At 42.8% G+C, this 15,713-nt stretch overlaps 1 protein-coding gene across 1 annotated transcript in view; it reads right to left on the reverse strand.

The window, feature by feature from the left end:
- The window catches only part of LOC126175419 (cholinesterase-like), a 423,045-nt gene that overhangs the window by 60,731 nt on the left and 346,601 nt on the right, over nucleotides 1–15,713 (reverse strand). The window contains exon 3 of the mRNA XM_049922218.1: nucleotides 5,466–5,742. Within this exon, the coding sequence (XP_049778175.1) occupies nucleotides 5,466–5,742 (277 nt within the window). The remainder of the gene's footprint in view (nucleotides 1–5,465; nucleotides 5,743–15,713) is intronic.

The following is a 15,713-nucleotide window of genomic DNA, read 5'->3' on the forward strand; positions in this document are numbered from 1 at the left end:
AGTGTTCTGCCAGTAAAACAAAGTCTTTGATTTCCCTTCCCTAAAACATACTCTACGTCTTCTTTCGAATTAAGATGATCGTAATTGTAAGTTCTAGGTATTTAGTTGAATTTACGGCCTTTATATTTGACTGATTTATGGTGTAACGGAAGTTAAACGCATTTATTTTAGTACTCCTGTGGATAACCTCGCGCTTGTCATTATTTAGGGTCAATTGGCAATTTTCGCAACATACAGATATTTTTTATGAAACTTTTGCAATTTTTAAAAATCTTCTGATGACTTTACTAGGCGATAAACGTCAGCGTCATCGGCAAACAACCGAAGACCGCTGCTCAGATTGTTTCCCAAATCTTTTATATCGATTACGAAGAGCAGAAAGCCTACAACACTGTCTTTGGGAACGCCAGAAATCGCTTCTGTTTTACTTGATGACTTTCCGTCAGTTACTACTCGATTGTTCGGCCTTCTAATGAAAACGTTTTGATCGCCTCCTATAATTCAACGAGAATCAACACCAAGTGATGAGGGAACAAGAACTAAAATATTAACAGCGGTCCACAGACCACTACGAGGCAAGCTGGGTGAGTAAGAGGATTGTTGTGTGAATATTGTATTCAAAAGCATTTCTAATTGTCCAAATATAGTCACGTCTACAGCTTCAGGTATTACATTTCTGTATATGGCATGCACGAATTTTGGAAAATGATACGGACTCAGTGGAAAATTCACCCTAGCTAAGGGAACTGGATAAAAAGCATCGTTAATTTATCACCGTGTGATTCACGCTATTGAAGAAATGCCATTGATTCCTAATTTATTGATACGAGTCTAAATAGCCGCAAGTGTCTAACAGACATGCTGCCGCAGGTCAGAAGATATCCTATGGGACATACACCTGTCAGTTTGATATCAATATGGTGGATGTGCTGGTAGTCCCACACGTACAGTTACAGACAGTCTTAACAGATGATATGGAGATCAATGGATGGTTTGGGAAACACAAAATGACCTACCGGTACTCGCTCAGCATACGATATTCCTCTGAATTTTTATTTGTCGGGAAAACCAAAGGATTAACGACTGCCCTTGAAATGAAATCTGACAATTCGAGATGAAATATGGTTGGTGTATGGTCTGCCCAGAAGAGATTTATAGCATGTACCGTTGTTCAGGATAACTAATCTGTGTACTTGATATGGTAACCATAGAAATAAATACAGGAGTTACTTGTTGTATATATTTGGTACAGCAGGGTAGGGATTTGTGGTACCACACCTCCCGACTGTGGGAAAGTGGTCTGTGCCATTGTTATCTTGCCACCTTTTGTTCAAGATCAACACCTGTCAAGTCCCTGAAGCTCTCTTCGAAGACTCTTCATGTCACATGAAAATGATACAGTTCCAGTTTAAAAACTGTTTCTTAATTTAGAAGCCATAAATGGCCAAGATTACTTGAATATTTCACTGGTCTAGGGCGGTGTCTTTCACTAGTAAGCATAGTACCCTTAGGCTCGGTTTCTAACCTCACAAGTACTTCAGTTTTGAATCAAAATCATGAACAATGAAGGCCGATAGTTTCCAGCATAAGAAGCTACTCTGGTTCTGCCAACAGCCTTATCATAGAGGGCGCTGAAGCGGATGGAGGCTCTGTGCGCTCTCTTGCCCTCGAGGTGGGAAACTATGTCTAAAAGGCGGAAGAATCTGCAATGGTCGCCCGCACGGGAATATAGAGGGCTATGGAAAACGCTGCATTAAATACAGGTAGTGTGATCCACATTACAAGTGACCAGTAACTGGAAAGGTGTCATGATGATCTCTTCATTGGCAAAAGATTCTGGACTAGTCCCCTCTCAGATCTCTGGGAAGGGTCAGCCATGGTGGATACGACAAAGAAGAAAATGTTGAATAATCAACGAAACGATAAGGTTCTTCGGGTCGGGAAGTGGTTTGTCAGAAGTCTGAACGCAGTAGAATGGCTAGATAAATTGAAAAGGAAAATACCAAGGCTCAATCTAGACATACTGAGAGGACGTACTGAGAGTCACCGAAGTGAAATGGAAAGAAGACGAGGACTTTTGGTCAGATGAGTATAGGGTATTATCAACAGCAACAGAAAGTGGTATTACGGGAGTAGGACTTTTTATGAATAGGAAGGTAGAACAGAGAGTGAGTAATTATGAACACTTCAGTGATAGGGTTTTTGTCATCAGAATTGACTGGAAACCAACGCCGATAACAATAATTTAGGTTTACACGACGACATCACAAGCAAAAGTTGAAGGGATGGAGAAAGTATATGAGGATATGAGGAAGGGGTTATTAAGTACACAAAGGGAGCTGACAATCTGATAAACAGGCGGACTCAAATGCTGTTGTAGGGGAAAGAATAGCTGAAAGGGTTATGGGAGAATATTGACTTGGTAGCAGAAATGTGAGCGGAGAAAGATTAATTGAGTTCTCCAGTAAATTACATGCGAATTCTGTGTTCAAGTACCTCAAGAGGGGGAGGTGTTCCTGGATAAGGTTGGGAATAGCGGGAAGATTCCAGTTAGATTACATCATGGTATGGCAAAGATTCCGCATTCAGATATTGAATTTTAAGCAGATACAGACTCATATCAAAATTTGGTAATAATGAACAGTAGAATGAAATCTAAGAGACAACTCAGGAAGCATCAATGCGCAACGAAGACGGATAGGGAAGTACTTAGAAATGAACACATACGCTTGAAGTCCTCTGAGACCATAGAAACTGCGATAATGAATAACGTATCGGGTAGTTCAGTTGAAGAGGAGTGGAAATCTCTAAATAAGGCAAACACAGAAATTGGACAGAAAAGCACAGGCACAAGGAAGGTAAGTGCGAAGAAGCCATGGATAACAGAATAACTACTTCAGTTGATCAGCGAAAGAGAGATTAAAAGTGTTTTGGAAATTCAAGAATAGTAAAATACAAGTCACTTAGGAGTGAAATAAATAAGATATGCACGGAGCTGACGGTGAACTAGCTGCATGAAAAATCTGAAGAAGTCGAGAAAGAATGAGTCCCGGAAAGACTGACTTAGTGCATAGAAAAGGCAAAACAATCTACTTTGAAATTAAAAGCAGAGGCGGTTGTACCAAAAGTACAGTCGGGTTTCAACGTTATATGCAGTGGAGAGAACGGACATGTGGGAAGAATACACTGCAGTTCTTCGTGAAGGGGAACACGTGTCTTGGGGTGTAACATAAGAAACTGGAGTTGATAGGGGATCCAGCATTAGTATCAGAATTTTAAATATCTTTGGATAAATTGACATCAAGGGATGCGTAAGGGACAGACAACACTACATTGGAAATTCTAAAATCATTGCGCGACGTGGCTGCAGATCAACTATTCACATTGGTGTGTTCAATTTAAACACTGATGATTTACCACCAGAATTTTGCAGCAGCATCCTCCACACAATTCAGAAGCTTGCAAGAGTCGACAAGGCGTGCATTATTGAACAATCAGCTTAAAAACACTGCCACAGAAGCTTTTGACAAGATTAATATACAGAAGAATGAAGAAAAGAACGGAGAAACTGTTAGATGCCGATCTTTTGGCTTGAGGAAAGACAAAGGCATCAGTGAGGCACTTTTGCCGTTGCGGTTCTAACGGAAGCACGACTGAAGAAAAATCCAGAATCGTTTATAGAATTTGTCGACTTGGAAAAAGCGATCGACAATATAAAATGGTGTAAAAGGTTCGAAATTCTGAGAAAAATAGAGCTAAGCTATAGCGAAAGACGTCTCATATACAATAAGTACACGAATCAGGAGGGAACAATAAGATTGGTAGACAAAGAAAGAAGCGCTATGACTAAAAAGGGTGTAAGACAGGGATGTAATCTTTCGCCCCTATTGTTCAATATATACATCGAAGAAGCAATTATGGAAATAAAAGAAAGCTTAAAAAATGGGTTTAAAATTCATGGTGAAAGGTTGTCAGTGATAAGATTTCTGGTGACATTGTTGTTCTCTGTGAAAGTGAAGAAAAATTGCAGGATCTCTTGAACTGAATGAAAATTCTGCTGGGTAAAGATTATTGATTGAGAACAAACCGAAGACAAACGAAAGTAATGTGAAGTAGCAGAAATGTGAACAGCGAGGATTAGGTGAAATTAAGGAATTCTGCTACCTCCCATGAGGGACTGAGCAAGATGGACACAAAAAGCAGACTAGTTCAGGGAAAAAGGGCATTCCTGGCCAAGAGAAGAATTGGGGATCAAGAAGCAGACGAGGTTAAGAAATTCTGCTACCTAGGCACTAAAATAACCTATAATGGACGGAACAAAGAAGATATAGAAAGCAGACTAGCACTGGAAATAGGGTATTCCTGACAAAGAGAAGTATACTAATATCATAGGCCTTAATTTGAGGAATAAATTTCTGCGAATTTGATCTACCACATTGTATAGTAGTGAAACATGGACTGTGGGAAAACCGGAACATAAGAGAATCGGTGCATTTGAGATTTGGTGCTACGAAGAATGTTGAAAATTAGGTGGACTGATAAGATAAGTAATGACGACATTCTCCGCAGAATCGGTGAGGAAAGGAACATATTGAAAAACACTGAAAAAATAACAGATAGGCTGTTAGGATATCTGTTAAGACATCAGGGAATATCTTCCCTGGTACTATAGCGTACAAAAACTGTAGAGGAAGACAGAGATTGAAAACTATCCACCAAATAATGAAGGATGTACGTTGCAAGTGTTGTCTTGAGATGAAGATATTGACACAGGAGAGAAATTCGTGGAGGGCCACATCGAAGCATTCAGAAGTTCGGGAAGTCACCTCGTTGTCCGCTACAGCTTAATAAAAATCACACATCGAGTTTTTTTACTCACGTTGGATAAATTCTCAGAAGCTTGTCTCCCTGCCTCACCCTGTAGCAAGTATTCCAAGGAGGTAATTTACTTCGTATACGTAACAATATTTTTTGTAAATATAGCCATGGTTCAGCAACCTTATTGATATATTTTCAATAAGAAAAGTAGCCTAGATTGTAATGAAACCAGAAACTTTATTGACGCATTTCGCCTTTTTGAGGCATCTTTAGAATTTGTTTAGGAAGTGCTGGTAGTTCATTAGGCATAAAAACTAAACTAAACTCCTTCCAAATAGGCCATGAAGGCCCAACGGTACTGACCGGCCTCCGTGTTATTCACTTTTCATAGACGTCACTGTATGCGGATATGGAGGGACATGTGGTTAGCATACCGCTCTGCCGGTCGTATGTCAGTTTCCGAGACCGGAAACTCGTTACCCATAAACACCAATATTGAGGTATGCACCTCCAGTCAAGCCGTGCAGCTATATGCGGTCATTCATTCACATCCACTACAACAATTATTGCAATATTTAAGTGTCGGGATTAGAAGTGCAGTCCTATCTTAGCACAGCTGCCTGCATTTTACGTTGTGTAATACATACCTAGCGGCCCAAGGCGATAGTTGATGGTGACCAGTATAACTCCGTACGAGACGAGGAAGTCCGGCCCAAACTTCTGGTCGGAGCCGCTGCCCCTGACGAAGCCGCCGCCGTGCACGTAGAAGAGCACGGGCAGCCCGGAGCCCTCCTGCGGCAGCCCTGGCACGTACACGTTCAGGTAGAGGCAGTCCTCCGAGCCCTCGCCCGTCTCCTGTACGCAGTCGCTGCCGTACTGCGTGGCGTTGCGGACGCCCTCCCAGCCGCTGGCAGCTTGCGGAGGCTGCCGGAAATCAACTGTCAGCTTATGTAGCAAGCGTACATACACAGCGTGAACACTGATAATGTCGATAAACTGCAGGACGGATTTCGTATTGGAAATGGAGGAAAAAGATCCTATGAACGTGGTCGAAATGGACGGTGTGCGTGCAACGATAACAATTTGTCCTGGAACACACTACAGAGCTGTATCGCATCCATGTCACAACCGATGTTTGAAGTGGCTTCAGTGGTATGCAGTCCACGTGTTCACACGTTGCATCATGGATTTCCACACTCTTTCACATGTTCCAGACTCTCTCTCTGAAAAGCGTCACAGGCTCGTCAACTCACTGTTGAAGGATCTACACATCAAGAACTGGTTCAGGACGCACAAAGCTTTTCAGATGCCCTCAAAAGGTTTAAGTCCGGTGATCTCGCACACTATGCTACATGGCCTCCGTGTGCTATCCAAGACGTTTTGGGGTGACGGTGAATTCTAATGCGGAAATGGGGCTGTGCTGCTTCATGCTGAAACCACGTAAACTGTCGTACTGCCAAAGACACGTTCTCAAACTTCCCAGGAGGAGTATACCATAGGATGTCCAGGTATATTTCTCTGTCAAAGCAGTGTGGAATAATGACCGGCCCTGTCCACACGATGATGCTGAACCGATGCTGATGGGACGCCTCGACCATTCCCCATGGATTGCCTGTAGCCCACAGATGACGATCATGAAAATTGATGATGCGTGTTCAGGTACAGCTTTCTTGCCCGCCCAGCTACCCGCGCGGTCTAACGCGCTACTTATCGCACGGGAAGACGTACCGATCCCCGGCACAAATTCGCTCAGCGGAATAATGTCGAGATCCGATGTGAGTGGTTTTTAAGGCGGCTTTCCATCTACTTCGGCGAATGTGGGCTGGTTCCACTTATTCCACCTCAGTTACACTATGTCAGCGATTGCTGCGCAAGCACGGTCTCAACGAAAGCGTACACCATACTTACTCCACCACGCATACATTTGCGGTTACACTCGTTCCCCTCGGGGGGGTGGGGGGTGTCCACTGAGGGTCGAACCGCACAATAACCCTGGTTGTGAGCCACTGAGTTCTTCGGCGGGACGAAGCCTCTCCGTCGTTTCTAGGTCTCCGGTTTAAATACACATACACAAATATTACTTTGTCGGTAAACAGGACAGATGACAGAAATCCCATAGTTGTGATGGTCTGGTGAAAGAAACATCAAAAAAATCCTTCTGTTGAAGAAAATTCGCTGCTAATAATCCTTGCATTCGTTACAAGTGATAAGGATAGTACCGGTTATGAAGCAGTAAGAGAATGTTGCGTGTAACCGTCACTGCTACCTGGCACAAATGTGAGAGACGGTTTCGCCCTCATTCTTCGTGTTCGCCTCCTCGATGTTCTTAAAGATGCCTTTCATGTCGACCAAGCATGTCTGGGAGATGGCAGTAATATACACACGGCGTTAAGCTCGTATAGAGATATAGTGGCGATCATGTCGGCTTCACCTAGATCACGCATTTGACCGAGTTGAGCACCATTTCTTGCAGGCTGTCTTAGAGAAGATGTAACTGTCCTCAATATCGGCAGGTGTGGTTCTCCGTCTCATCCACGGAGACCTTCCGCAATCCTGGTCAATGGCTACCGCTAGCTTAAAGTTCACTACTGAGCGCTTAGTGCGACAAGGATGTGCTCTGTCAGCCTTTCCCTTTGCCGTTGCCCTCGAGCCTGCAATTCATGGTCTACGACAGCGTTTGGAGGGCATTCGCTTACACAATATGTTGTGTCTAGACAAGACAGTCTAGACACAAGGCGAGGAAGCCGAAAGGGCACGCGTCAACTCACGCCGGCTTGCGTTAAGTCTGAAACAGGATACGTAATGAATGCTATAAAGAAAAGTACGTAGCTGCAGGAATACTTAACTTTAATCCATCATTTGTATACAGCATTCTGGATGATACAAGTGAGACTCTCTCTAGAAATGGTTAATGGCGCCTTGCTAGGTCGTAGCCATGGACTTAGCTGAAGGCTATTCTAACTATCTCTCGGCAAATGAGAGAAAGGCTTCGTCAGTGTAGTCGCTACCAAAGTCGTCCGTACAACTGGGGCGAGTGCTAGTACGTCTCTCTAGACCTGCCGTGTGGTGGCGCTCGGTCTGCAATTACTGACAGTGGCGACACGCGGGTCCGACATGTACTAATGGACCGCGGCCGATTTAAAGCTACCACCTAGCAAGTGTGGTGTCTGGCGGTGACACCACACAATGTGCATTTTAAATGTTGTGCTTGTGCGAACAATGTAGTTTTCTTGTCGAGTCGGCAGAAGATATAAGTACGGCGGTCGTGTGGCATCAAAGATACGGCGAGGTGTCCAGAAGTGAAGTCGCACAACATGGATATGGGCAGAGGATTGAATATGAATACGCCAGTGCCCATTACCAAAGTCAAGAACCGTTACGAGACGCTTATGTTGTTCACACATGCACGTGGAATTGGAATAATAAACGTACACAACAGGGCGCGCGCTCTCCTCCTGCGTGTGATGCATCGCTTACATACTTCGGACAAGGACACCCTCCCTGGTACATTGATTCAGGAGGTGATGCCTCAGTCCTTCCGGTCACCGATTCCTGTTGAGCATATCACGCCAGAACTGTGTCACATTCGCACCTATCTGGTCGATATGAGTTATCTGTTGGATGTCTTACCGACCACGCGGGATCCAAGGACTTCTACCGCTACTTTCAACGGACGCTGCTTGCTGATGTGGTTGAACACCGCCATCCTGCGGTTGGCTGGAGACGGGTATGGAGTAACATACACTCGCCTTTCCTTCCCACCACGGTCAGGGCGCTGTGGTATGCGATAACGACTGAAAATGTCCCCAGCCGACAACGCTTACACATGATACATCTTGCCGAGGACCCTCTCTGCCCCGGATGCGCCGCTGTCGACACCGACATGCACCGTTTCATTTGTGGTAGGGCTGCCGACTGCCGGCACCTCACACGACGCATGTTGGTATTGTTGCTGCGACGGACGCCTCAGTCCGTAGAGCCCATCGAACTGATCAATCCCGACTCACTTACTTCCCTGGTAGTTGTCACAACGCCACTGTGTGGATTAAGTGTATAACGTTGTGGTACTTTTTTAGTGAGAGCGATGCGGGGTTGATAGATTTTGACATTATTTAACGAGCAAGTAGTCGGGTTTACTGCGCAAAGCGTCGTGCGGTTCTCTTTTTGCGAATTACTTGGAGTCGTTGTTTACGTGCCCTCCAGACAATTGGGATGCACCGGGTGTGAGACGAGACTGAGATATAGCGCATGATCGACTGAAGAGAGACATCAACGGTCATTACATGGTGTTTCACCCTCGCTGAACGAGTAGATGACCAAGACATCCCGCCGTCTGGCTACAGTGGACACCCCCGAAAGAAGATAAAACAAAATAAAAAAAACATGAATAAATAAAGAGGAAAAAGATGGTAGAGCACTTGCCCGCCAAAGGCAAAGGTCCCGAGTTCGCGTCTCGGTCCGGTACACAGTTAATCTGCCAGTAGTTTCACCTGGTATACGGTTTTAATGTTTTAACTTACATTTACTGGTATGTATTTTATAACTGATTGACATGTAAAGCTCATACAACCTTATTTTTAGTAATGCATGCATGTTACCTTATTAGAATTGGTTCTATATCTTTTTGCACTGAAGATGGTGCAGAGTGACCGAAATCTTGACGCGCAATAAACATTATTTACGACTGATTGCTGTACCTTTTATTAACTGCAATAAATGCAGTCATTGGGCGCAACTTCTTCCCAATAGGATCAAACCTAATGGCACTAGACATATCAAAATGTCACCGTTTTTTTCACAAGGCAACCCGATTGAGCAATTGAGAAACGTGTTGAATCAGTTATGCCATACCTTTTGTCACTGGATAACCACAGACTGAAAAAGCTCTATTCTATCTTTTTAAAATGTCATTTACAACCTTTGCCATAAGGTCACTGGTTTTACACATTGTGAGATAATGTTCGGTAGATAACTCACGTATATAATTGGCCACAAAGCTATTTTACCTGGGAGGCAAGAACTAACTACGGATAAAATAGAACATTTGGCCGAGGAGTGTATGTTGAAGAAAGCAGAGAAGAAAAAGAAAAGGCATGATGATAATCGAAGGCTTACCATATTTAAACCAGGCGATTTTGTTAGTAAAAACAAAAGTGAACTCGCACAAGGTGTCCCCGGAAATCAAGAAGTTTAGTTTACCGTGGTTCTTTCTTAGTCAAGAAGTTTAGTTTACCGTGGTTCTTTCTTAGTAGAGACATCTCCGCATACCAATGCCTCTCGGTTTGTATATTACAAATCATAAAGAGTTTCTGGGTTAAGAAATGAGTTAGACTTTAAGAGGTACATTTAGTAAATGCAGAATAAGTGTAGGTGAATTCCAGCTCTTTGAGAAGCTTCACAGTTGAGCAATTGTGTCGACTATATAGAATAATTCTTTTTTTCCTTATTCTGCTCTCTTCTTTTTCTTATTTTTTGACTTTTTATTTAAACAGTTCTAAATTTTTATTTTGTGAGTTTTGATTTGTCACGAACAAAAAGAGGTAAGGTAATTCTGAGGCATAAGTAAAGTTTTTGGAAAGATCTTACTTGTCATATAACATGAAACCCGGAAGGTCATAGACAAGAAGTGGCCGTAAGCGATGCTTTGAGTATATAACTGGATAAAACAACCCAAAGAGTAAGTAAGAGAAAGAACTGACAGATCCGGAGATGGTGGCAGATATAGCAAGAGACCTTTGGTGTGAACAGTGCCGGGAATGTAGTAGTAGGAGAGTTGTAATAAAATATCAGTTGAAAACGAAACAAGGTAAGAAACAGAGGCGACAGGTAGCACAGTCGTTGACAGTGTTAGGTTATCATTAACCGGCAATTTCATAAACCGTCACTTTAAATCAGGGAAAAGAGACTAACGGACGTTGAACGTTATAAATATATGTGTGTATGTGTCTAGCCTGAGGTATATAGTAAAATAGACTAAGCAGCCTTAAGCGCTAGTGTAGGAGACATGGAAGTACGACCCTGAAATGCGTTCTCCGTCCGAACAGCCTCGGGAGGCGCAACGGTACCGACCGACCGCCGTCTCATCCTCAGCCGATAGGCTTCACTGGATGCAGATATGGAGGAGCATGTGGTGAGCACACCGCTCTGCCGGCCGTTGTCAGTTTTCGTGACCGCAGCCGCTACTCTTCAGTCAAGTAGCTCTGGAATTGTCCTCACAAGGGCTGAGCGCATCCCAATCGCCAACAGCGCTCGGCAGACCCGAACGGTCACACATCCAATTGCTAGCGAAGCCCGACAGCACTTAACTTCGGTTATCTGACGCGAACCAGTGTTACCACTGTGGCAAGGCCGTTGGCCTAGAATGTGTAATTTTCGTTAATTCAGTTTGTTTCATTCCGAAGACTTGAAAGACTATCTAAACTGGTTACATTTTTTGTTCATTTTTGTTAGAAGCTTGGAAAAGAGCAGGAAAGGCTTCAAATGTTTTCACAATTGAGGCGAATGGAATCCAGAGGATATCACGAGAAAGAAAAAAGAAAAAGTGAAGTGGGTGTAGACCGTAAGCAAGAATTATCATGCATATCGCCAACTGGTGACATTTGGGTAGCACTGCACGGCCAAGTTCTGAGGTTGGTGAAACAAGCCCTCGGTTGAGAAGCAGACGAAGCTTAATGGAAGTCAGAGACGCCGCCTGCAAAAAGAAATGAGGTGACGATGCCGCACCATTTTCCCATATCTTGTCGTAGGTCTCACAACCGAAGAAAACAACGCAGAGAGAGACAACAGTCCTTTCACAACTATCTCTAAATGCAACGATCATCGCTACAGCCATGAGAACAAATGTCGTGAATGAGTGTTGTTAAGTGAGAGAGAGTAGTAGGAAGTGAGATTCAAAGCGAAGAGAAGGAAACAGAGGAGTAGGCATTATGAACTGGGTAGTATCGGGAATCTCAAGTGCCTTAGTTTTTATGTCCAGCAGTTAAATCTTTTGCAGGTTATTTATGATTTTAAGCTAATATAATGAAAGTAAATAATATGACAAAATAGGTCTGGAATGAAGGAGTTGGTGGGAGTAATAAACGTGAAAGATAAAGTTATTTAAAACTAAGAGGTTGTATTTGCAGTTAAGATTCTCGTTGTGATAGAAAATTCTATTGCAGGTTTTGATTTTCAAATGTCTTGGACTTTTAAAATCAATGGAGACGAGGTGAGACGTGACAGTGATCTGGCAGCTCACTGACCAAGCTCATTTTCTAACACTTAAGTTACGTAATCGAGTTAGTACAGTAAGGAATACACGTTCGTGATAGATATCATCACTACACGCTCTGTTTGGTTTAATTATGATTGGTACAAACCGCATCTTAAACCAACCTTAGAATCGGTAGTTATTTCATGTGAGAGCTTGCATTGAAATTCATGGGAGTGTCCGATCCTTGTAGCACTGATGGCCGCTGGCGCCAGCTAAAAACGCAAGTGAGACATGGCGGGCAAGGAGCGAAGCGTCAGGAAGTATTTATGCAGGGATATTGTCGGGAAAAACTAAAAATAAGACACAGTTTGTGGGAGCAGACCCCCTTAGCAATAGGCAGTTGGACTCACCTCGAGCACTGAAAGATCGGAGAAGCGAAAGGTCTCCCTGTAAAAAAAATACGTTTTTGAGGAGACAGCACGGTCGTAAAGTTATTTCTCATAGAGTTGCCGGAGATAGGTATTGTAGGAACTGGCATGTAGCATTATCATAACAAAATTGTATTTATTAGGATACGATTCCTTAGCTGAGTGGTCAGCGTATCTGACTGCCACGCAGTGGGCCTGCGTTCGATTCCCGCCCGCATCGGAGATTTTCTCCGCTCGGGGACTGGGTGTTGTGTCGTCCTCATCATCGTCGACACAAAAATCTCCAACTGGTGACAACTGAAAAGATCTGCACCTTGGAAGTCGAACTTTCCTGGGTGGAGAATCCCGGCCAACAATGTAGTACCCTCATTTAATTTCATTTGAACTTACCAGGGGAAGTGATTTGCCTGATGTTACAAGAAGCTAAAATATGATAAACAGAGATCACAGGCCTTGTACAACATAGGATGCTTCTGGTATTGATCTGTAGCTGATGGCATTTCCAACTCCGTGGCACAATAAACTTTTTCGTCGTTCAACTTAGACTGAGAAAGTGAAAATATAAACAATTGCACAGGAAGTGACTTTCGTTGCTGCTTTGAAGATTCATTCTTGAGTGTGACAATATCTACAGCCTTAGAGTTGGTAATTTACATCAACAAGGTTTATGGTGGTTCATTTCATCATCTTGTTGCTGGTAAGTAGGGCGATGGTTGTCAACCTTTTGTGAACTTTCTTGGCATTATGTTAAATAGTCACTGATGATCTTTTGTCCATGGTTGTAGGTGCCAGTAGTTGATATCTGGAAGAAAATGGTGCGTAGTTCTCTGTCAGATTCAAAACTGCCCTGTAAATTTGGTTTCAAAGTTCCACGTGGTAGCAGTATTACTGTGATCTCAGACGAGAGTCGCTAGTGAATTAAATGCAAATGAGTTACTTCTCTGCATAATTTGGTGGATACCACATAGGCTCCATATATTCTGGGTCGTGGCGGCTGTGTCTGCTATTGTTTTGTTACTACTGTACTCAAAAGTATTTGGAGAACACTGGAGCTCTAAAATATAGTGTGTTTTTGCCACAGTGCGGGCTATTTATTTAGTAGTGTTTGGTCTTCTTCCTGAGTTGCGTTTGTATTAATTCAATGTGTAGCTATGACACACCAGTTCAAGTACAGCGTACGAACGATTGCAGAGCAGGTACGAACATGTAGAGGACGTGTGTATGGGCTACGAGTGCACAGAACCAGCAGGTGGATCTTATCACTCGACTGCACACACCTGTCATTACTGCACTCATGGCTCCAAGCAGTTCGCTGTTGCACATGTTGCAGGCTTGGGTGCTGTGCGTCTTTCTCCAACCTTTTTTCAATAGATTCACTTATAATTAATGCGTAGGGATATTTGACATTACACAGTTACCTCACAAATTTCAATTTTATGCTGTATAAGTCACATGATATTGAATTTCGGCTATTTCATTTTTCTTGTATGGTTAAGCCATCACACGCCTGAATGTTGATTTCAACACAGCAGTGATATACACTCAGTTCTACAAGAAAGTGTACACCATAATTTTAAAAACAACGTCCGCATCTCCGGTAGTGGTCTCGAATCTGAAATTAATGCGCTTTTGCACAGTGTATGGATAAACAGTGTGTGAGTTGAATGTTTTGATCTGTCGGTTGCAGTTTAAAGCGAGTGAAAAATATCTGAAGCGTCACGAGACAGTGTTCCTTGCAAACCATCCAAAGGGACCAAAGCTTTCGTATGGAGCTGCTGCTAAAATTCTTAGAAACTCAGAGACGTTCGTTGCGAAGTGGGTCAAACGATGTTTAGAGATTGGAAACGTGGCTGTTTGCACTTATTTACAGCCAATTTAAACGCTGAAAAAATGTGCAATATTTATCACAAATGCCTTATGAGGTCCGTTAAGAAGCTATTTGGTTCGAAAGAGGCAAACTGTGTGCTTCGAGAGAAAAATGATCCGAGACATAGTAGCCATCTCTGTACAGCGTGGAAACAAGACAATAGGGTGTCCACGATGGATGGGCTTGCAATGTCTCCAGATGCAAATTCGAAGTCTTGGAACAGACTGAGGATAGAATTACAATGCCTTTGCATTCACAGTTTAGATGTTAGCAACTAAGCCACAGCGCCACAGAATTTTTTTCTTTTATTCATAGATTTAGTTTGTTGGTTCAAGAAGTGGCCAACAAGCAGAAAGAGTAAAGTGTGAGGCTGCAGATCTACATCTTGCTTAGAACTGAAGCAAGAAAAATGTCAAACAAGACAAGACATATTGTATGCTTTGTGCACTAAACCTTCACACCTCATCAGTAAGTTAATAACAGCAGAGTGAGCTCACCTCCAAATGAAGACACGTAGATGATCTTTTCTTAATGAGGACCACAATCACTATGATGTCTTTAAACTACAAGCCTGCTACCATCTCATATATATTTGTTTATTACCTCTTCTTTCAAGATTTCGGCTTTTGGCCTTTAGTAAGTGCATCTGGGAAGGATCAGTAAGTAAATTATAATATTCTGATGAGGACATGTTATGCAGTCAAACCAGTCCTGTATGCTTAGAAGCCGAAATATCACTAGGGAAAATAATAAAAAAGTAGTTAAAGTCAAATGGTGATACTACTATCAATGAGAAATTGGGAAGAGTAGTTTCTCTGAAACATTTGTAAATTGTGACTATTTTTGGATATAAGCTCTTTGAAATAATGAACCAAATGGTTAAAATGGCTCTAAGCACTATGGGACTTAACATCTGAGGTCATCAGTCACCTAGACTTAGAACTACTTAAACCTAGCCAACCTAAGGACATCACACACATCCATGCCCGAGGCACGATTCGAACCTGCGACCGTAGCAGCCGCGTGATTCCGGACTGAAGCGCCTAGAACCGCTCGGCCACCACGGCCAGCAAAGGATGAACCAATTGGTTCCCCCTGAACTAAGTTCTTTATTATTCGTAGTTCGGACTCTGATATCTCTGCAACAGAATGAGACCATAAACACACAAATACTTGCATTTTAATTTTGTAGCAGTATGTGAATAATTCCTGACTAAACGAAATACCCATTTCATTAAAGGTAAAAGTTGGTAGGCTACTTGGCCACATCATGTCCCACTTCAGTTTTTTCTTATGTAAATGACGTTTCTGTACCTCTGATGGACTCTTCTTCATGACCTTTTCCCTGTTACAAAAACGCAGTCAAAAAGCAGTGTCGTTTTCATTTATCCTGAAGAAAATCCCATCA

The sequence above is a fragment of the Schistocerca cancellata genome, chromosome 3, assembly GCF_023864275.1.
Source record: "Schistocerca cancellata isolate TAMUIC-IGC-003103 chromosome 3, iqSchCanc2.1, whole genome shotgun sequence".
NCBI classification, from domain to species: domain Eukaryota; kingdom Metazoa; phylum Arthropoda; class Insecta; order Orthoptera; family Acrididae; genus Schistocerca; species Schistocerca cancellata.